This window comes from Mastacembelus armatus, chromosome 23 (assembly GCF_900324485.2).
Source record: "Mastacembelus armatus chromosome 23, fMasArm1.2, whole genome shotgun sequence".
In the NCBI taxonomy this organism is placed as follows: Eukaryota; Metazoa; Chordata; class Actinopteri; order Synbranchiformes; family Mastacembelidae; genus Mastacembelus; species Mastacembelus armatus.
The window spans coordinates 5707828-5728962 of NC_046655.1; the positions used below are offsets into that span (position 1 = coordinate 5707828).

The 21135-nt window shown below is 39.8% G+C and overlaps 4 protein-coding genes across 5 annotated transcripts; 2 read left to right on the forward strand and 2 right to left on the reverse strand.

Annotated features, from left to right (window-relative positions):
- Positions 1-8126: 8126 nt before the first annotated feature.
- On the reverse strand, positions 8127-12175 carry alg10 (ALG10 alpha-1,2-mannosyltransferase). Its single transcript, XM_026326739.1, has 3 exons — positions 11843-12175; positions 10469-10666; positions 8127-10382 (listed from the first exon to the last, which is right to left on the reverse strand). Exons 1-3 carry the CDS (start codon positions 12005-12007, stop codon positions 9321-9323), a joined length of 1425 nt encoding a protein of 474 aa, XP_026182524.1. The 5' UTR covers positions 12008-12175; the 3' UTR covers positions 8127-9320.
- A 202-nt stretch (positions 12176-12377) lies between these two features.
- Positions 12378-14042, forward strand: tprkb (Tp53rk binding protein). The gene is made up of 4 exons (XM_026326743.1): positions 12378-12605; positions 12691-12813; positions 12934-13110; positions 13341-14042. Exons 1-4 carry the CDS (start codon positions 12465-12467, stop codon positions 13425-13427), a joined length of 528 nt encoding a protein of 175 aa, XP_026182528.1. The 5' UTR covers positions 12378-12464; the 3' UTR covers positions 13428-14042.
- On the reverse strand, positions 13773-16565 carry LOC113142016 (L-threonine dehydratase catabolic TdcB-like). Its single transcript, XM_026326742.2, has 7 exons — positions 16474-16565; positions 16052-16229; positions 15789-15970; positions 15491-15621; positions 15159-15307; positions 14982-15071; positions 13773-14635 (listed from the first exon to the last, which is right to left on the reverse strand). The coding sequence occupies exons 2-7, from the start codon at positions 16227-16229 to the stop codon at positions 14394-14396; spliced, it is 972 nt and encodes a 323-aa protein (XP_026182527.1). The 5' UTR covers positions 16474-16565; the 3' UTR covers positions 13773-14393.
- trmu (tRNA 5-methylaminomethyl-2-thiouridylate methyltransferase) lies at positions 16517-20274 on the forward strand. Of its 2 annotated transcripts, none has more exons than XM_026326741.2 (11): positions 16517-16807; positions 17103-17268; positions 17353-17459; positions 17534-17656; positions 17843-18012; positions 18138-18191; positions 18339-18405; positions 18632-18732; positions 18949-19093; positions 19221-19303; positions 19427-20274. In XM_026326741.2, exons 1-11 carry the CDS (start codon positions 16726-16728, stop codon positions 19574-19576), a joined length of 1248 nt encoding a protein of 415 aa, XP_026182526.1. In that variant the 5' UTR covers positions 16517-16725; the 3' UTR covers positions 19577-20274. The 2 variants fall into 2 exon arrangements, with proteins under 2 accessions (XP_026182526.1, XP_026182525.1); XM_026326740.2 differs by having other exon boundaries at positions 16523-16807; positions 17840-18012; positions 19427-20271.
- Positions 20275-21135: the final 861 nt, after the last annotated feature.

The window sequence follows — 21135 nt, forward strand, 5'->3', positions numbered from 1 at the left end:
CGCATTTTGATGGAGTGTTTATTAGATGGGGAAGTCATTTCCTATCACAAACTACAAAACATAACAGCTTAAAGTGTCACTAGTGCTTTTTTGTCTTTCTGAATCACTGTGTTTTTACCACTCAGTGCTGGGTTAATCTGAATCTGTCATCCTACTGCTGCATGACGCCTATTTTGTAAAATATAAAATTGAGGAATATTTATTTCCCAGTTTTTGTTTCTAAAGTCAGTTGGCACCTGGCAATTAGTAAGTCTGTCAGTACCCTGTCACACAAAAACACTAAAATTTGGTGTGTTTATCTGCTGGGGGTTGATGGAGTCTTTCATTAATACTCAGTAGCTCAGCAAGTACTTCTGACAGGTGCTGAGATCCCCATGATCCAGATTGTTTTTGTCTGCATTTTAGGTAGGATGTTCTCAGTTTCAGGTAAAAAGTGTGCAAATGTTTCTTCTAACTGCACCATCAGTCTCCAGGCTGGAGGGTGGAACTTGCTGCAAGGTGACTAATAATAATAATTATTAATATTATTATTATTAAAACACTTATTGTCCCCTGCATCACAACACACACAACAAACCTGCTGTCGAGGACTAGCTGTCAAGTATCAGGTCTGCCAGTTTGTTAATCTCAGCTCCTTGCATGAATTAAAGACAAACATTAAATGTGTCATATTGTTTATAATAGAGCTAATGGTCACATGGAATCACATATGCCGCCACCCTGCTGTCCAATCAATCACCATCCACCCCCTCGTGTATATTAGACAGATGTCAGGTCTGTCCATTTTCCTCTCATAAATGCATTCATAAATTTAGAGAGCGGACAAAATTGGCTGATGAATTTGCCTTATTACACAGCCGCATTTGCATATATTTGCAAAACAAATGCACTCAGCTGGCTTCACATTTGGCCCTGGTAAGAATCAAATTGTGGATTGGCTGGCTGAAGTGAAGCGAAATTAGAGCTCAAATGACGTTTGAATATCTCTGTACAAAATAGGAGAAGGATTCCATTAAATCCCTGTTTATTATTTATTTAATGACAGAAATAAATTCCGTGACCCAAGAGGATGATGGAGAGGGTGAGTGTGAGTGTATCCTCCCTGTGTCTAATGGAATAAAGATTTCTCTTTATCTTGATGTAAATGATCCCCATTCATTTAAATATTTCTAAAAAAGCACCAAACCCAGTATTCTTTTATTGTCTTACTTTAAGTATGAAAATAACATATTTGCTTTGAATTTTGTGAAACTATAGAATTTAATGAGTGTTCTCAGTGGGTCACAAACCATAGCACCATATATTGAGAAAAACAAACCATTGAGAAAAACATTATATAATTGTTGTATAATGTTTTAATACCTAGGATGTGAGTGGACAGGCTTGCAACAGCCAGAAGAGCAGAGGAAGTTGAGACCATCATCTTAAGGTATAGTCAGTTCATTTACAGTAGCACATACCAAAAAGCATCTGTACACATCACTCATGGTGGCAACATGTGTCTTTAGCAAACTGAAATTACAATACAATATATTTTGTCTGAAAGTTGCATACAGAAGCTGCAACTGCACCTGACTGATTATACTAAATATAATTGCTTTTTTCCTGCAGATTTAAAATACAATGGGGCACCAGTTGAATAATTTCATACACACTATGCAGTGGTTGTGTCTAATGCAAAGGTAAGTGCTGCTAATTTTTTTTTTTTTCTGCACAAACATGAGAGTCTCACGCGCACCTCAGGTTGCTATAAATAGTTTTATTTTCCCAGCGTCCCATGAGGCCAGTGGAGGCGATAGATGGATTGATTGAGGGCTGGGGAGAGGCAGAATGAGGAAAAGGTGCTAATATCACTGTCAATCATCATCTAATGCAAGGCCAGGAGTGGGAGAGAGATGCCGTGTAGTAATACAGTACACAGAAAAACGCAGAGAAGTAACACTGCTCCTTAACAACAACAAAGCAAAGCATTAAGGCCATGACGAATTTTATTATTAGCATATTTGATTTATTTATTTGTGGATTCATTAGGTCTAATAAAATTTCATACGAATTTGTTTTCATGTCATATTATCCAAAAGGGCAAAAAAAAAAAAACCTCAGCAAACCCAACCCAACATAAGCTGCAGTAAAGAAACGATTCCTTTGCTCCTTAATTGTTTAAATACTTATTCACCAAATGATTATGTAGTAATTAGTTGATACAAGTGATCGTGTGAGGTTTTTTTTTTTATTTCCGTCCTTTCAAAAGACTTGATGTCTTAATGCTTGAGTAAGTCTAATGAACACTGTGGTTGGTGTCTGTCATCCAGGGTCGTAATTATGTTCGCTTGTCACTTCCTGACATGGTCTGTATCTTAGCAACCTGCCACGGAGACAGAGCTAAAGTTGGATCTCATTTGAATATTCCCCGGAAATTAAAAAAACAACAAAAAAAAAATAAAAAAATAGGGAGAAAGAAAAAAAAAAAACTCAGGTGGTTCATGCAAAACTGCAGTTTCTAAGTCTGAAGGGGGCATCGGGAAATCTCTCAAAATCGTGAAATTGTGTCAAACTCATGCCTCACACACCAAGAAACTTTTACAGACAGCACATTAGAAAGTGTGATATGAATGTGGGCAGGTTGTATAATTACAGTGTGCTGTTAATAAAACAAAACACATGTTTTGGCCACTCCGCCCACTGAACTCCCACCATCCTTATATAAATAGAAGATTTTCTTTATGTGCTGTAATTGTGTTTTTTAAAGGTGCTAAGAGATGGTGTGGACGTCGCTGGTGTGTTGAGGTCTGTGTATTCTTAGTTCATTATGTAAGTTTTGCATTTATGTTATAAAATGAATATTTGTCCTATAGTGTGTCTGTACAAAATGAGTATTAATGACAGTTGCTTACTACAGATGCAATGAATGGCAGCAGTGTAGGTCACACACAGTTGCATAAAGAAAACAAATGTGCAAACATTATATAGCGCAGTAAATTTTATGTATAGTAACATCTGACAGAGATAGTTGACATACATACATTTGGTTGTATAATTAAATGTGTGGGTCAAACTCCATTTCCCATAGTGCAACTCAATAGTGTCTTTTAATTAGACTCACCTTGTCACTAGCCTGGCTGCAGTCCTACCCTTTGATTTCACAAATATTAAAAGAAAAAAATATATATAAATATATATATATATCTATATATAGATATATATATATAGATATATAGATATATATATATATAGATATATATATAAATATAAATGTTGCTACTGTGGCAATAAAGTAGGTTAAGTGTCAGTGTAACATGTGGTGCTCTCTGCTTCTCAGCTCTTTCTTTATGTACCTGCTGTGATGTGTCGTTCAAGCCCAGTCTGCCACTGTAATCGGTGCCTAATCGAGTCATGATCTCAAGAAATAATTTACTCTAATAATATATCAAGTATTTGCTTTTGATCATAATTATAGAACGAGATATTTGAGTCGTGATCTCGAAATAGAAATTAGAGGTTTTCTCAAGAGAGAGTGAAATTTGTAATGTAAAAATATGAGCTTATGTCTCTGTTTATTTGAAATACACCAAATTAAACACAAAATAAGACACAACACAGACCGTGCGTCTTCATTATATTCCACAAACACCAACAGGGCTAAGTGAGACAAAATGCCAACTCGGCCACTCAGATGACTAATGGTTTTCTTATTGTGCTTGCTGTTTAATCAGTAAATACCACACACACACACACTTACAGACTCACTGCAGAAACCTTGCTTTTGTTTCAATTAGCAGTACATATGAGGCCACTTGTTCTCCCTAACCTGGCATGATATATTATGCATCACAGCTAAGCGCTTCTGTGTGGCTCTTGAGTGTGTGTTTATGAGAGAGTGTTTCCACCTCAGCTAGTTGTGTATTATGCAGTGAGACAGGGGGCAGATGCACAGGGTGATAGGAGCAATGTTTGTGTTTGTGTGTGTGTGTGTGTGTGTGAGAGAGAGAGAGAGCGAAGGTGAAGGTAATGGGTCATTTGGGAAATCTGGTGACTTTCGGATGCTTACTGGGAGCATGTTTTGCAGCATTTTGTGGTCTCCAGCCTCTTATTAAGATGCAGGACAGTTAGTTTCTCTCTGTGCATGTGAATGTAAATACATGTTTGTGTGCTGGCATGTGGATGTGTGTGTAGGAAGCTGAATGATGCACAGTGACAGGGTTGGGAGTCCCTGAGGGCTTAGAGGACTGCTCTTCTGTTAACTCCGCACACTCACGTACACTTTCTCTCTCTCTCACACACACACACACTCTTGGCTGGGTAGACTTGTTGGAGGACTTGTTGAAGCTAAAACTGAGAATGTTAATATAATGTGCAAATATTTTTCAGTTAGTTTTATTTTGAAATACTAAGTTTATTTTCTCTTTTACAAGATGTAGTAGTATTTAGTGCTTTATAATAATTTCTATGCTAGTTACAGACAATTTTAATGAGTTGTTTTTGCTCGCTCCCAGGGAGGCCTCTGGCCACACCAACGCTGACTTGAACAGAATTTGACATTTTTATATAACAATCTCAATATAGTTATTTTTATCAAGTATTAGCTGGAGAATATGTGATGTAGATTTTGTTTAAAATAGAGAAATAATACTTACAAAAGAGACTTTTATTCTGAAGTCACAGAAAGTGTGTGCTCCCAGCAGAGTAGGCAGTGTGGAAAATGAAAAGGTCTCTGTTGGAACCACCCACTGTAGGGGTGATGATAATTATCAGGAATGGCAGGCGCCTTGTCTTTAAAATAATGTCAGTGACAGAGGTGGTGTATTGCTTGTAGTGTTGTGCACATTTTTTGAGGGTCTGGAGGATGTTTTTTAACGTATATATGCTCCCTTTTTGTGCAGTCATGTCACATATTTCTAACATAATATTTCTATTTTAACAGGGAAATATTTACCTGGATACACTTATGACTTAATTTTGTACTGCACGGAAAAGCTTTCAGTACAGTGAATCATCATGTTGCTTCCCGTGTTTGTTATTTGCACTTGGTGCCAAAGGAGCAAAGATTTCCCATTTTGTGCTGCTGATGCTGAGGTTTGACCGGGTCAAACATTTGAGCTGCCTCAATCAGAAGAATGGGCGAAATAGCGAAATAGTGTTATGTTATAATAATGATGTCCATGAAGAAACTGGTTGATTCTGATGTCTTGACAGAGAAAAAGGCTGAGGATATCAAGAAAAGCACTGGACATTAGATAATATAATTGGCAAATAGTGGAATCTGAGGTGTGTTGAGCTGAACCTGGTGTTTTGTTTTCACTGAAATGGAAAGAAGAAATTACCTTTGAGATCATGATTTAGTGTAAAGTCTGTCACTTTTGTACCAGATAACCTGTTGGCAGAGTGTGTGGTGCAGTACACATCCAGCTGCAGCTGTAATTACTGATAACATATTTGTAAGCTCCGTATCTCTTCCAACATTTAGGACTTTTTTTTTTTTACACTTTTACACCAGCGTGATCTTGTCAGGTTGCCAGATACTTTAATTAATCGGGAAAGTGAGCGATCAGTCATTAGACAATGCTGTGAAAGTGAAATGAGTAAACAGAAGGCTTGAGGTTTTATTCAGAGTTAGGTGAATAAAACAGTGTCAGGAAATTTGCATCTTGAGGTTATCTATATTCAGCGTGTGTACAGTCATGAACAGCTCATACAAGTAACAGACACACATGTCTCCACGGTGAATCAGAGACAATAAGCCTAGAAAACAGAATATGTGATTACAGGTCCTGTTTTTTTAATCTTGCACTGCAGGAACTAGTCAACTCTTTGGTAATGAGGTTCTTAATAGGCTGACATATCATACTGTATGTGGAAATCTGGTCTCCTCTTTATCCTCTTCTCACTCTCCCTCGTTTCTCATCCTGATTATTTTTTCCCTTTTAAACTTTTACATAACCCAAGTGGCCAAATAACAAACCACATATTTTGAAAAACAAACCTGGTGTATCTCACTGTGAATATATCATCCCGTACAAATAATGGAGTTGTGTTCTGAGCAAATCAGTCAGTTTATCTTCCAGTTGACTTGTAGTTAATGTTGCTCATCTGGCAGGGAGGTTTGTGACTGACAAAACTCACACAAAGTTAAAATCACCAAATTTGAGTCATATTTACACAACTGTCCCTTTGCACTCGTAAAGTGGTAGGGGAAATATGAATGTTTGTGAGCTACTGCTCTCATATCTGTCCATTAAATACAAGGCTGCAACCAGCAGCTGATAAAATGAGATTAGTGGAAACACTGGAAACAGAGGCAAAGCTCACTAATTGGCATGTTCTGTCTTGTTGCTTTAATGTGTGCAAAAAAGTACAAAAAAGGTGATTTGCCATTTTATGCACAGTTTTACCCAACTATTTCTTTGCCATGATCAGTGTTGGTTGCCTAGCAACTGCTTTAAGCCACGAAATAAACCTTCTAAAATCTGAGGTATTCCTGTCTTCTAAAGCAGTGCATTAAACACAAGACAACCTTTAATGATAAATCACAAAAATATTGTGAAAATTCAAAAATCGCTCCATGCAGCATTGTGTAGAAGAGTTCACATGCCCAGAATAACTTTACAGATTAATCTTAATTTATAGTTTCTGTGTCTGTGTGGCTGCAAAGTGTCATTCGATTTGGTTTTTTCAAACATCAGCTCAAAGCTCCACCAAGTTTATTTACTTTGTGTCTGTTTTTCCCCAAATTGGCCTATTGCTCCGTTCATGCTCGTTGGGATCGATAGAGAAAGTTTCCCGGGCTAACTACTCGTGAGTGTTCACAGATAACTCAATACAGTTGTACTGTATGATTAAAAAGACAGAACACTTTTCTTCCATTCAACTACTGAAAGAAATGTTTTTTTATATTCTGACACAAAAAGCCAATTGTGTTTTCTTTTAAATTCACACTTTTTCAGTATTGTTTGTAACTTTGGTAACAGCTGGGGGGGTGTTTCAATCAGCGATTAATCAAATATTCTTCATTATATGCAGCTGCATCATGAACTAAAACAAATCTATGAATAATAGCAGTGCCACCCTTTGGGCTGTAATTTTCAAAATGCCACAGTGTTAATGTAAGCTTTCATCATCCACTAAAGTGAGAATCAGTAAGATGCTGGAAAGGGAGAAGAGGACGAGCGAGCCTCAGCAAAAGCCGAAATGAGGCTATTTCTAACTTGAACACTCGGCTCCAAAGCAAACAGCATGTATCTCTGTCACACAGGGCTAGAGTGGCTGAATAGTGTAATCAACATTTGTATAATCATCCCAGTTTGATTTTATTAAAGTCTCTCCTCTGAGCTGGCTCCATGCTGCTTCATGTAATTAGAACCTAATAATATGTGTTAGGTGGAGAACAATTGTTGCACCACTTGTTTTTCTTTCACTACCAAAGTAATGAAGACTACTCCAAACTACTCTGAGCAACAACGCAATCGATAGGTTTTATTATTATCATTACATGCTGTAGAATGTCAGATCCTGTTAATCAGATTTGCCTGCTTGAGTTTCTTTTTTTGTCTCTTTGTCCAGCTGTGGTTTCATTTTTTTTAAAAGTGTCTGATAATTTGAGCAATGATCTTCAAGACTTGACCACTAACTTTGAATATTTCAATCTTCTCTGCAGCAAAACCTGAACCCATTCTAAGTGTAAATCAGTGTGAAAGGCACCATGAATTTTCTTCTACTTAAATTAAATGTACTCTACATGGGAATATCCAACTTTGTCCTATAGCTCCACCTAGTGTCTGAATCTGACAAGTTTTAAGTCCGCCGGAGTTTGTGGCTGTTGTGGGCCCCTGAGGCCACGATACAAGCGCCTGGTGGACAACATCTTTGCAGTTTGTTTGACTCCTTGTTTGTACATTTGTAAGTGACACTTCACAGGAATTTTTACCATTGAGAGTGATTTCTGATGTCTGCAGAGATACTCTAGGCATGTATTTTCTACATAAATCCAATATTCCTGTAATGTGAACATTTCTTTTTTAAAAACAAAAATGACAAACCTAAAAACTTAGTGCATCCCTTATTTTTAGCTGTTTGCTGCCCCTTGTTTTCAAAGGTGAGCCACACATTACCCCTAAGACTTGACGTTGCATGAGTTATTTTATTCAAAGGTACACACAGGACTGTATGAACAGCTGGAGCAGCTGGATGGAAAATAAGTGTAGAATACAAAGTGTTTAACAAATGAGCAAACGGTGACAAGATTAAGATACGGGGTGGTGAAATAAGATCTAAAACAATGCATTACACTGAATAAATTACAGAACCTTACATTAAGATTGGACTGAACTTCTTCAGCTCAACTCAACCAAAAAAGTCCGAAACCAAAGCTTTAATCATGTCATGTATTGGATTGAGATCCCAACATATAATTAAATCTTTATCTTTATCTAAACAGAAATAACTGTAATACATATAGATAAATCAGGCACAACAAAGCCAACACAGAGAAAAGGGAAACAGTGAGAAGGTGAGACTGTATCTTTTGTTCCAATTACACCACAAAGTAAAAAAAAAAATACACTTCATGACAAAGAAAAAGCACAAATATCTAAATGAACACATTTCTGTATCATTTCCAGTCAATTCTTATGGCTTTCAGAGTAGAAATGGAAAATGTTTATTTTCAATTTAGTCTCAATTACAAAGTCGTCTGTTTCAAATGTCTTCTTCACAAGCAAAAAGCAACATTTCAAAGTCACTACTAAGAAAAAAGACTTACAATATGGTTATGTTATTTTTGGTCTCCTGAATCATATTTACAGCTAATGTCAACTGTTGTTTCTCCAAATATCGATATAATGAGTTGTGTACAGTATTTACACTTGCAGTACAAAACGGTTTGCCAGGAAAAAAAAAAAAACAACATGCAACCTTGACAGTTCTCAAAATTTTACTATCCCAGAAAAAAAAAAATCAACATTTCAACCAAAACCTGTTTAGGTACAGTAGAAACAACTTTTATATACAGCAACTTTTCATCCAAAGAGAACATTGTATTTCAAACTACCGATGATTTCAAAATTACTTTTACCTACACTGTATGGCTAAAACAAAAAGTCACTGTTTTAGTCATTGTTTGCCTTGTTAGCACTAATAATACCAATTCTCAGTTGGAGCTATAGAATTGGCTATTTATTATCCCAAACAGCATTTGTTTACACTGTATGTTCCTGACATGTAACAAAAGCTTTCCTTTGATTTCTGAGTTGTCACATGTATTTTAGTGCTCTGTAAAGTAGCACTGGGAGAATCCTTTGATGCCAACATCTTGTCTGAGCATGAGTTCACCACATGAACCTCTGTGTGGCTGTGCTGGCCGACCAGTGGAAGGTCTTAGCGATGAAGATGTAAAGCGTGGCCGCATTGACTGCTGTGTACAGGACGAACTCCACGATGAGTCTGGGAAGGGAGGGGAGAGGCATGTGCAGGCGATACATCAGGTATGGAACAATGAAGTACCTGAACTCCAGCAGCTTCTGGGGGACTGTGGCAGCCAGGAGACACACCAGGAACGCCAAGCTCCAGAAGAGTGAGCGCGATTTCAGAGACTCTATAAAATTCCAGCCGGCAAACACATACGCTGGCACGAGGAAGAAGCGCACCAGCTCGTGCCTCTGGAAAAGCCTCTTCCACACATAGAAGGGGAAATGACGGTTATCTGCCAGGAGGTACTTGTGGACGAAAGTGAACTTCCACACCAGGAGCAAGGAGACGCCCGTGACGAAGAGGAAGAACAGAGGCTGCTTTTTAAGAGCCTGCAGGAAGCGAAGGATACGATAGTAACAAAGTGAGACAGGAAGAGAGAAGAAGAGGGTGAAGGAGAAGAAATAGAAGAGCTGGGGGAAATTAAGACAGGCCTCGTGGCTTGTCCTGTCACCCACTACTATCCCATCATTTAGCACCACGAAAACCAGGAAGCTGGTGGCAACCACTGCATAAGGCCAGGCCACCAGCAGCACCGCCTTTACATGACTGGGCGAGGTGAAGAACTCCACGGTGAAAAGCATTATTTTCTTGGCTCCACTGAACGACAGATTCATCTGGGACGAAGGAGACTTCTCATCCCTCTTTTTCGTGTGTTCCACCCTCCAGGCCTCATCCATTTTGCTGGCCACCAAAGTGCCTGCGCAAAACACCACCCAGATTATGTTGCTTTGGCGGAAGAGCACGGAGCAAACTCCAAGGAGCGCTGACGCCTTGTGGCAGCCATAAAGCGTCATGAGGTAGGTGAAGAGGATGAAGAAAGTAGATCCAGCATCTGTGTAGTAGAGGAAGTTGAAGAAGTAGAGCACAGGGAAGGTGGATAGGGACAATGCTGATAGTAGTCTGCGTGATGTTGTTCGTGCCTGGAAGGGAGGTAACGTAACATCAGATATCATGAAAATGACAAAAAAAGATTAGTGACACGTTTATCTTCATCATCTGGTCTTACTTTCTCCCTGAGGTGCAGTTTGCAGGTGAGAAGATAGAGCAAGTAGAGGTTTCCGCAGTTGAAGAGCAGGTTGATGAAGCGTAACATGGCTGTGGAACACACCACCTCGCCTGTCAGGTCAGCGAGCCACACCACGGGCTTGATGACTCCCACAGAGACGAGGTAAAGGCCCGGGAGAGTGGTGATCATTGGGTCCCACTGCAAAAAGATCACATCACCATTAAAATAAGTTTACATGTCATGTAAAAATAGTTTCTATGATGTGAACTGTAGCTCTGAGGAATCCTTCCATAGCTTTTATGTGACTCTATTCTCAAGCTAAGCTTTGTACAAACGGACATATAAACCAGGGGCCATTTTATGCCAACTTGTTTTGTAATCAGCCACACACGTAAAAACAAAGTAGTAGAAGAAGTAGATTAGCGATGAATTTCGTGGTGGAGATTACAATCACAAACAGCCTAAGATGAAAAGTCGATGTTAGCAAATACAGACGCTGACTGTCAACATTATTGTTAAAACTGTGACTTAGCGTCTGTGTGGTTAACTGATGCACTTTAATATTGTAGTGTAAGTGGAGATAACACAGCAATAATGTGCAGTGTTATAAAGCATCGCAATTATTCTTCATTAACAAATTTCAGGTTCATGTTTACATAAAACGTTATGGTAACTTTGCTTCACATGGCAGAGCTTTACAAAATCCCAGAGACATTTTATGGTCAAATTACATAAATGCAATTACACAAGAAAATATATTTACATTGGAAATCTGTACTTCCATAGATGGAGACATTTATTTTTTTTTTTGTCCTCAAAGAAAACAACCAGGTTCAGGTGAGAATATGAGGTCAAAATGATGCTAACCTGACTACATTACCCATAACAACCCAACATTCAATTAGAATAACATTATAAATCAGTACAGATCAATTTATATATTGATTATAGATTCTGTGGTTGAATGTTAAGTTTTCTATTTGGTTGACAGCAGATAGAGGAGAGAGCAGGATGGAGTCAGTAGAACCTGCACTGGGCATCAGGTCCTGTATAAATCTCACATTCTGCTGAGGGGCTGGGTCCCCCTAAAAGCCTGATCCTAGGATCGCCCCTGATATAAAACAGACTCTTTGACAGTGTGACGGTAGAACAAATGAATATGATGTGTTCAGTGTCATTATGACCCTTTAATATCCACTATCCTACAGCCTGCATGGGAACTACAATAACACCACATATCCTCTACTAACATGATCTCTATGTCCGATGTGCAGGTTAAATGCTCCACAAGCCTTCACATCATTTAACCTTAATCAGCTACACAATGACGGGCTCGCCTTCATGGCTGCCGGGACACTCAGAAAGCCACTTCACCTCGCTGAATTTCCCGTGGCAGTACTTCTGAGCCTGTGGGACGTGAAACAGCTCGTCCATGTACGGCTCCCTCTGCTCCCGGGTCACTCTGGAAAACAGCAGGCAGGACACCAGAAAGTTGGTGCTGCACAGAGCGGTGAAGACGTAGCCTTCAAGTCTCTCCATGGCCGACGACCACACCCGATGTAAGAATAAACGCTGTTTCACTGGCGTGTATTGCGCATATTAAAAACACTGTAGGGCTGGAAATAGTGGTGAAAGTGGTTTATAAATCCAATAATGATAAGAGGAAGCGTTTGAATTTCTGACAGCTGGCGGTCCGCTTCGGAAATACAGTCGGTACGAAAACTCTTGTATAGCTAGTAGTTCCTAGTTGCTAATTAGTATATTCATACGGATATAAAGTCACAATCACCGTAATTATACATATGATGTATATGTGTATATGTATATGGTGCATTTTCGTTGTCTTGTTTGTGTGTATTATTTTTCCCCAAATAGGAAACTGCCTTTTAAGCGGTGTCACCGTGTTATGGTTCCCTCTTGTGTGCAGAGCTCACGTGAAGCGCAGTGAATCTTCTGGTGAATTAAAATCCTCATATTTTGACCCACATTTCCCAGCATGAATCAAACGCAGCAGCTGGAGCTTTTCCCCGAGCACAGAGTCACTCAGATGCTTTTCAAAGAGGTCAAAAACGCCGCAGAGCTGAGGAGAAGCGCCGTGGACGGTCAAATAAACGGTGCCTTGGTCAACCCTACAATGGTAAGGTGTTTTCAGCCTGGAAAACAGATGATGGCTTTTAAACAAGACACTTCCTTCACAGTGCGACTTTGTTTTCCATTTACAGCTGGTCAGTCCTTTCCAAGTGCTGGTGGCTGCCAATAAGGCTCTACATTTACAGAAAATAGGGAAAATGAAGACAAGGAGTCTGTATTCTGAAATAATCTTCAACTTGTCACCTACTAATAACGTGAGTCCTCGTGGTCAAGAAATAGTCACTTCAGACAGATGCTCTGTGCCTGGTACAATAGATCAGTAATAGATAAGCATGGAAAGACTGAAACTCAAAGTGGTATGTTTTTGAATGCAGATCTCAGAAGCCTTTAAAAGGTTTGGGATCTCAGATGGCGATGAGTCTGTCATGGTGGTCCTGGTTCACAGCCAAGATGAGTCGCAGATTGTGTCGGACATCGCAGCCAAGGTGGATGGACTGCAGGTGCCAGTGGCAGAGGTTTCTTCGCTGTCAGACACCGCAAAGATCAAAAAGGTTCCCCCCAATGTGGTTTCATGTTACGTGACTCATAAATCTGTAATCAGTTATTTTAATCAAGTTAAGCTTTATTCATACGAAGCACTAGCCGGAACACATATCTCACACATGCAGTAGAAATACACGTTTTGTCTATATGTTGGTTGCCAGTGATAAGTAATAGAGAAGCTTTGCCTTTTTGAAGTCACTTGATTCACTTACACTGAATTTTTGTGTTTCCATTTCAGCTGTATAAAGTCACTCCCCGGGAGGAAAAGTGTGGCACCCTGGAGGATGCAGTCATATGTAGAATGGCCACCAAAGATGTTGTGTAGCTGAAACAGGACACATAAGTAAACTAACAGGACATTTGTTGTATTTTTGTTATATGAGATGTTAAAAATAGGGGGGGTGTTAACATTAGTCCACCACTTTGTAAGATTCAAGTCTACAAATATTATTTTGTGCTCAGTCTGATGTCAGTTATAGGACAGGTCATGTTTTATGTACACTGAGCTGAGTTAAATCTATTCTGAGGAAAATGTTTGGGAGGCAGTCAGACAAGTTACATCACATTATTTGATTACTCATCCTGAGCTCCTGCTGTAACTTTTCATGCTCGTTCCTTCAGGGCTTTCAGTGTTTTGATTCTGACAGCTCTGAGGTTTTTGACAATGTACAGGGAAAAAGAAAGAGAGAGACAATGACAGTGAGGATAATGGGGGAAAATGAAGAAAGGGACAACAAATTGAAACTGGTGGCATCATGTCAGCAGCTGTGAATGATGACTCTAAAGCTCTTAGGGCCAAATATCAGCTGTGTCTCTAGAGGATTAAAAAGATCCACATCCACAGCACTGACATCAAAGATCCAAGTGAAGCCAAAATTTCAAATGTCAAATCCTGTCGGCCGACGATGAAAAGAATATTAAATGTTCTTCTTATCTAAAACATTTGGATGCAGCTTTGTTCTTTTAAATCACCTGGAATGACTTGTGCTATGTGTCCCTTTACAGTCAGAAATTTAGAATATGATATCCAAATGAAGCATTACATCCATGTCCACAGCTTTAAATGTTAACCCAGACCCATCTGCATGTCCTGAAGGAAATGTGTGAATGTATTTCCTAACTGCCTCCCCACTGTCTTTTTATTTACCTTTGCAACTCATTTGCTGTGAAGCAATCTTGTGAAAATGGTGCCAAGATGTTACAACATAAAATCACTGTTTCGTACAGTTAGCCCTCGATTCCCTCCCAGGAGCCATATGTTGCACAAACTTGTGTGAATAAATCATGTTTGTCAGTCTGGGAAGTTGGCAAGCTCGTCTTTTCCAATGTTCCCTCCGCTGATGATACACACAACGTCCTTCCCCTCCAGCTCGGGTATCTTGTTGTTGACAATGGCAGCAAAGGCAGCAGAGCCTGATGGCTCCACCACCAATCCAGACCTGTAGAGAGTGGACACCGCCGCCTTGATCTCCTCATCGCTCACCAGGACGATTGCCTCCACGTAACGCTGACACAGCTCGTAGGGCAGCCTTCCTGGAATGGAAAAGAAAAGAGAGCAGAGGAGTAACTGCACCATGGTTTCTTCCTTCAGGTTTATTCTGTGCACTGGAAAAATATAATGATCATCAACAGAAAGAAGTGCATAGTCAGCTTTTTCTGTTCTCCCACCTCTTTATCGTGGAGATGCATAGCTGATGCATTACCAACTGTTATTCCTGTATCAATCAGTCATTGTAACTGAGAATATTATACAATATTAAAGTTCATGCAGAGAATGAATAGAACAAATGCAGCTTTATGTGTGAGAGAAAGGCGGGGCCACAGATAAGTGCTTTGTAATGTCAAAACAAACTCTTGGTAACCAAGTTTGGCCCAGTACCTGCAAAAGGTGGTGCTAGACCTGAGGCGATGCTCTTGCTGTCCATGCCTACTGGTTTCTTCTCAATGAAGCTTTTGTACATGGTGCATGCTGGGTTTTAACAGAAACACACAGCAGATTGGAAGTTTGTGGTTGAACTGGTTTTGTAGATGATTCTTGAAACACGTGACTTTTTACCTCCTTCTGGTTCTACACCGTAGATCCGGGTCTTATCGCAGCCTGACAATTTTATGGCAGCAGCAATGCCGGCCAGCAACGCCCCTCCACCACAACACACCACCACCACATCGGGCTTAGGATTTACCTCCAGCACCTCCAGACCCACACTGGACCCACAAATACACACGGATTTTAAGTGTCAGCCTAACTAATAGTCAACAGCTACATTAAGATATAATTACTTTTACTGTCATGAACAATATTTGAAATCATCACACAAATAACTGCTTTGAACTTATTTTGTTCTTGTAGATGGAATTTTATATAAACCAAGATCTGACTGCATGTACCTGGCATGACCTGCTATTACATCCAGGTCATCAAAGGGGTCCAGGAAGGTCATCTTGTCCTCCTGAATGCAGCGGTTTGTCACATTCATCAGACTGGAGTTAGGAACTCGCTCCACCTCCACACCGAAACTCTGATGATGAGCGTAAAGGCCGTTTTGCTAACAGAACACATTTATATTTGCTATATCTGACTTCTGTCTTTTGGTGTGTGTGTGTGTGTAATTGAAATAATGTGTGTTTCTTTGTGTTTCATCTCAATGCTCAAGGCTTGTGTGTTTTTCAATAGATGACCTCTGACCTGTATGAGGTTGGCTCGGGACACCGGGGCAGTTTCTGGCATCACCACTTTGCCCTTTGACCCATTGTGTTTTAAAGCATATGCAAAAGCTTTCCCATAATTCCCTGCAGAAATGGTGATAAATCGACCACCTTTTGGTCTCCTGGCGAACTGATTGGCCACTCCCCTAATCTTAAAAGACCCTGTCAATCAAAAACATATGGTCACCAAATCAAATGTAATATTACAGTAGTATTAAGTGGAATCAGATGGTTTCTTCTAACCAGTCGTCTGCATGTTTTCCAGTTTGATGAGGATGTTGCAGTTGATGTTGAGTGGCAGGGTGGTCTGGCACCAGGGAATCATGGGAGTCTTGATGACACCCAAGGGGCTGCTCCTCACGGTCGCCATGGCCTCTCTCAGCAGGTCCAGGGTGATGGCATCTGCGGATACCTCAGCCATCTGTGTCACAAACAAAACAATGAATGTGTGAATAATATGACAAATAGTTCGGGTATATTTTACACAGTGATCATGATTTTAAAGTTTTAGCAGGTTTGTGCAGGTAAAGAAGCGTCAGTAGTCCACGCATGTCTCAGCAGCCCGTCAGCTTTATTAAGAAAAGCCAACTAAAGTTAAATCATAAACACAAATTTTGGGAAAAGTGTCATTGATCAGAAATATGCTAGGCTGTTTACCCACTGACCTTATTACTGGTCTGGATTTTTCTTTTCCTCTTTTAAAAAGTGACAGCTCCGTAATGTTTACGGTGTTACAGCATTTATGGTTCCGGTCAGCATAATATTTCCTCTTTGGGGTGCGTTTCTAGACGGACGTTATTATAAAACGGACCGCTATCATGGCGGCTGGTGCAAGCGGCCGTGGACGCCAGTTAGCTAACTTTTCTTTATTAAAGTAGCAGCAAATGATAAACTAAATGAAGATATTACTCTAAAACATGGGTGTTATAAGGCACGTTGTGTGCGCCATGTCTGGCGGTGTGGACAGCTCTGTGGCGGCGTTGTTACTCAGGAAGAGAGGTGAGAAAAACCTGACAGAAACAAATCAAAAGCAGAATACTTTCCAGAGCTATAGACATTATGCTGACTACTGCTGTAGGTCTAGAGTTTTCTAGGCTGCAAAGTTTGCCAGCCTAATCTTTCAGAACAGGGAGGAACAAAACAGACAACATTGACTCTGGAAGAAGACCATGAATCACAAAGCCACTACAGCAAGTAGCAAGAGGAGGAGCAGTTTTGAGGCTGGTGTATTTAAGATGTTCAGCAGAGATATGATATATGTCCACCATAATTTTGTCTTCTGTTTGTTGTGAAGGCTATAGTGTGACAGGGGTTTTTATGAAGAACTGGGACTCTCTGGATGAGAGAGGGGTCTGCACTACAGAGAAGGACTGTGAGGACGCCTATAGAGTGTGCCAGTTCCTGGATATCCCCTTTCACCAAGTGTCCTATGTCAAAGAGTATTGGCATGAAGTTTTCAGGTATTTGTACCTGCCCTGAACAATTTTTTGCATAGTTATTACTTCTTTTCTGTAATAGTCACATCTGTGTTGTTCCATTTCCAGTAATCTGTTAGCAGAATATGAGAAGGGCAGGACACCAAACCCAGATATATTATGCAACAAACACATCAAATTCAACCATTTCCACAAGTACGCCCTCAGCACTTTGGGTATGTAATCATAATGGGACCCCTGATTGACATAGACTCAGTAATCCGCGTATAATCAGTGTTGTGCTGTTTAGGTGCCGATGCCATGGCAACTGGTCACTACGCCAGGACATCACAGGAGGACGAAGAGGTTTTCCAACAGTCACATAGAGCTCCTCCTACCACGCTCTTCAGGGATCGATTTGAGATCAGAAACCGTAAGCTTTCGACTTGTTTCCTCCTTTTTTAATGGTTGATGCTTTAAGCTTAGACTTGTAGCTGTTTCCCTACTTTATTTGTGTGCCTGTACCTTACTTTGTTTTAACTGTCAGTGAAGCTGTACCACAGCTCGAAGGTTTGACCTTATCACTGCCAATGTTTTTTTCTCTCCGTTCTGCCAGCGGTGAGGCTGTTCCAGGGGGCAGATTTGCTCAAAGACCAAACTTTCTTTCTCAGTCAGATCTCACAAGATGCCTTGCGACAAACCATGTTCCCACTTTCAGGACTCACCAAAGAGTTTGTGAAAAAGATTGCTACTGAAGCTGGATTTCACCATATACTGAAGAAGAAGGAGGTACACACACAAATAATGTATAAACATAAAATGGAATTCATGCTTTATGAGCGTGTATCCTACAGTAAATTCATACGCAACAGTTACAACTTACCAGAATGCTGAGTTTGTTGATGTTCTTCCAGAGTATGGGCATCTGCTTTATTGGAGAGAGAAACTTTGAAAAGTTTCTTTTGGAGGTGAGAATTGAAACTTTGATTCTACATAACAATTAGTCAAATTTGCCTTGTTGTTTTACTTCTCTTCCTTTTTTACCTCGTCAACCTTAAACACTATTGTTTGTTATGAGATGCTGGTAAACTACTTCTGTTTTTTCTTACTTCCAGTATTTAGAACCAAAACCAGGGAACTTTGTCTCCATTGAGGATGGGACAGTGATGGGAACACACAAAGGTACAGGTCAATATGAAGAATAGTTTGTTATATTGTTATAAGAGTTGCTTTTAACATCACTGCTGTTATATGTCAGTTAAACATGAAATCCTTGTTTTCTGATTTATTGTGCATTATTTCTTCACCTGTATTCTCTAAAGGTGTGCTCCAAATTAATTATACCTAAGTCATCCTGTACATTCTGCCCCTTCTCTTGTTCTTTTCTTGTGCGTCTCTGTTCATACAGGCTGGTTCACTCTGACACTAGGCCAGAGGGCAAGGATAGGAGGACAGAGAAACGCCTGGTTTGTGGTGGACAAAGACGTCAGTACTGGAAATGTGTTTGTGGTGAGAAAAATCTGCTTCTGTTGGTAAAATGAAGCATTCTTTGCCTTCTGTTGTTACCAGCATTTAGACTACACACCAAAAGTCCTCATTTATAGTTCATAGCTCACCAGCGTTTGTGATTTTGTATGTTTTGCTAAAGTTTTATTTAAGGTGGAGTCATCTGTTTGAAACATGACAGAAGTTGTTCATTACTTATTTAAATGTCATGTCGCTCAGGCTCCGACTACCAATCATCCGGCTCTTTTCCGTGACACGATGCGGACTGACCGCTTCCACTGGATAGCAGTGGACCCGCCTCCTGATCTAGCCAGGACCCAGATGATGGAGTGTTACTTCCGCTTCATCCACCAGATGCCACTCAGTGAGTTTTGTATTATCAGGGCCTGTAGACAGTACTTTCTAAACCACTGCCCATGTACTGAACAATATAAAGAACTGAGATTCAGAAAATAGATTATTTACTGAAACAAATACCGCTTTTTGTACAGCTCCCTGTACAGTAACTCTTAACATGGACGGCTCTGTATGGATCTCACTCTCCCAGCCACTCAGAGCTCTGACACCTGGACAGGTAACAGCTTCACATGCTTGTGTTACAAAATACAGTGTAGTTGCAGTCCCACTATGAGTTCTCCTGTGTTACTGTAGGAGTGCATGTGTCTTATTTTTTACAGTCATTTCATTTCTCCCACAGTTTGCTGTACTCTACAGAGGGGGCGAGTGTCTGGGCAGTGGAAAGATCATCCAGCTGGGGCCCAGTGCATACACACTCCAGCAGGGCCGAGAACAGGGGACAGCAGTTGCACAACACAAAGAGCAGCAGACCCCTGAACCACCCAGCTGAGATGACCCGGCAGCCAAGCCCAGGTGGAAATCCACTCTGTCTGGTACTTCAGATAGAGCATCCAGTTCCCGCATCTTAGTGTTTTGTGGCCTGATGATCGTGTCTTTAAATGCTCGACTTTGACATCCCCACACAAACACAGAACGGTTGGTTTCTGTGCTGTAGTTTGTGTTCTAATGATATTATTGTGTATTATTGTGTGATAATGTTATTGTTCCCCTGCTGCTACAATGAACCAACTGAAGTGTGGTTTGGAGTGGAGGTGAGATGCTAATAGGATGGTTTGCTGAGTAACAGCAATGTTAAGTTGAAAAGAAATCAGACTTCTCCAGCTGTTCACCTTTACATCTGACATAGTGCAATAGGTCTGCACCAACACCACAGCAGTCGTTTTCAGGTGCAGTACAGTTGGTCTGCTTGTCCAAACAAGTTTCAAGAATCAAACTCACCTTTTTAAAAAGTTTTTTACCTTTTAATGTTTTCAGGTAGTTCAGTTGTTCTAAATTATTTAAACAACAGTGTCATTCTTAAACTTATTCATACTTGTATTTTATACTGTCATGCACATTGAATCCATATCAGTCTTTAAATATACATATTTTAATAATTTCCTGTTCATAAAGAGCCTTCAAAAAGCTCAAGGTGCCTCCTAAGGTGGCAGTGTTGTAGGGTATGAATGTGATTTTTTTTTTCCTTCAGTTCTAAACTGTAAGTACTTGAACAGGTACAGAAAGTGAATAAACCTAATAACTGATGTGTTTACTTATTTTTCATTGGCCTGTATCTAAATATTCTATCAGGGATCATTATATTCTCAAGAAACCCACAGTAGGTATTTGTGCATTGCTTTCTCTACAATTATTTACCCCTAGGGGGAGCTGTTGTACAAGATTAACCTCCTCAGTCAACCTGTTCTTATTTTGTTTGTTTGTGTTTTCTTTGGGGGGGGGGGGGGGGTTATTGATAAATTCCAGTGACAGTCATGACCTAATGATGTACATTTTACTACATCATGTTGTTAGGTTATATTTTGATCTAATCTTAATTTGTGTTAGTCATTTGTCATCTTAATAAAAACTGTCTTTCTTATGGTGAAAACAATCTGATAAGAATAGTAGTAGCAGTAAAATAGGTAATATCCAAAGCAGTTAAAGACCAGACACCAATAACAGTAAGAGAAAAATAATAATTAGCTGTTGGTATACCTTTATAATTATAATGAAAAGATCAAAAATAGCAGTAAAATAAGTTATAACCTTTTTCCTCATCTGCAAGAAATCTTGCTTATTTTGTGAGTAATTGCACTTGATACTATTTTGGTCTACAGAGCTGTAACGTGTTATTTGACTGATAATGTATCACATGTTAAACTGTCCACTCTTTGTTTTTATAGAAGAGCAGCAGCAGCTGTGTGAAAGTGCGACTCATCATTTTCAAAGTGTAGAACTGAGGTCTGACTTTTTATGTGCTGTCACTTCAGCATCCAAAAGTTGAAGCAGGAGCCACAGTTAAACACTCATTAGTTTTTTCCCTAATCTCTCACCCAGTGCAAAACAATG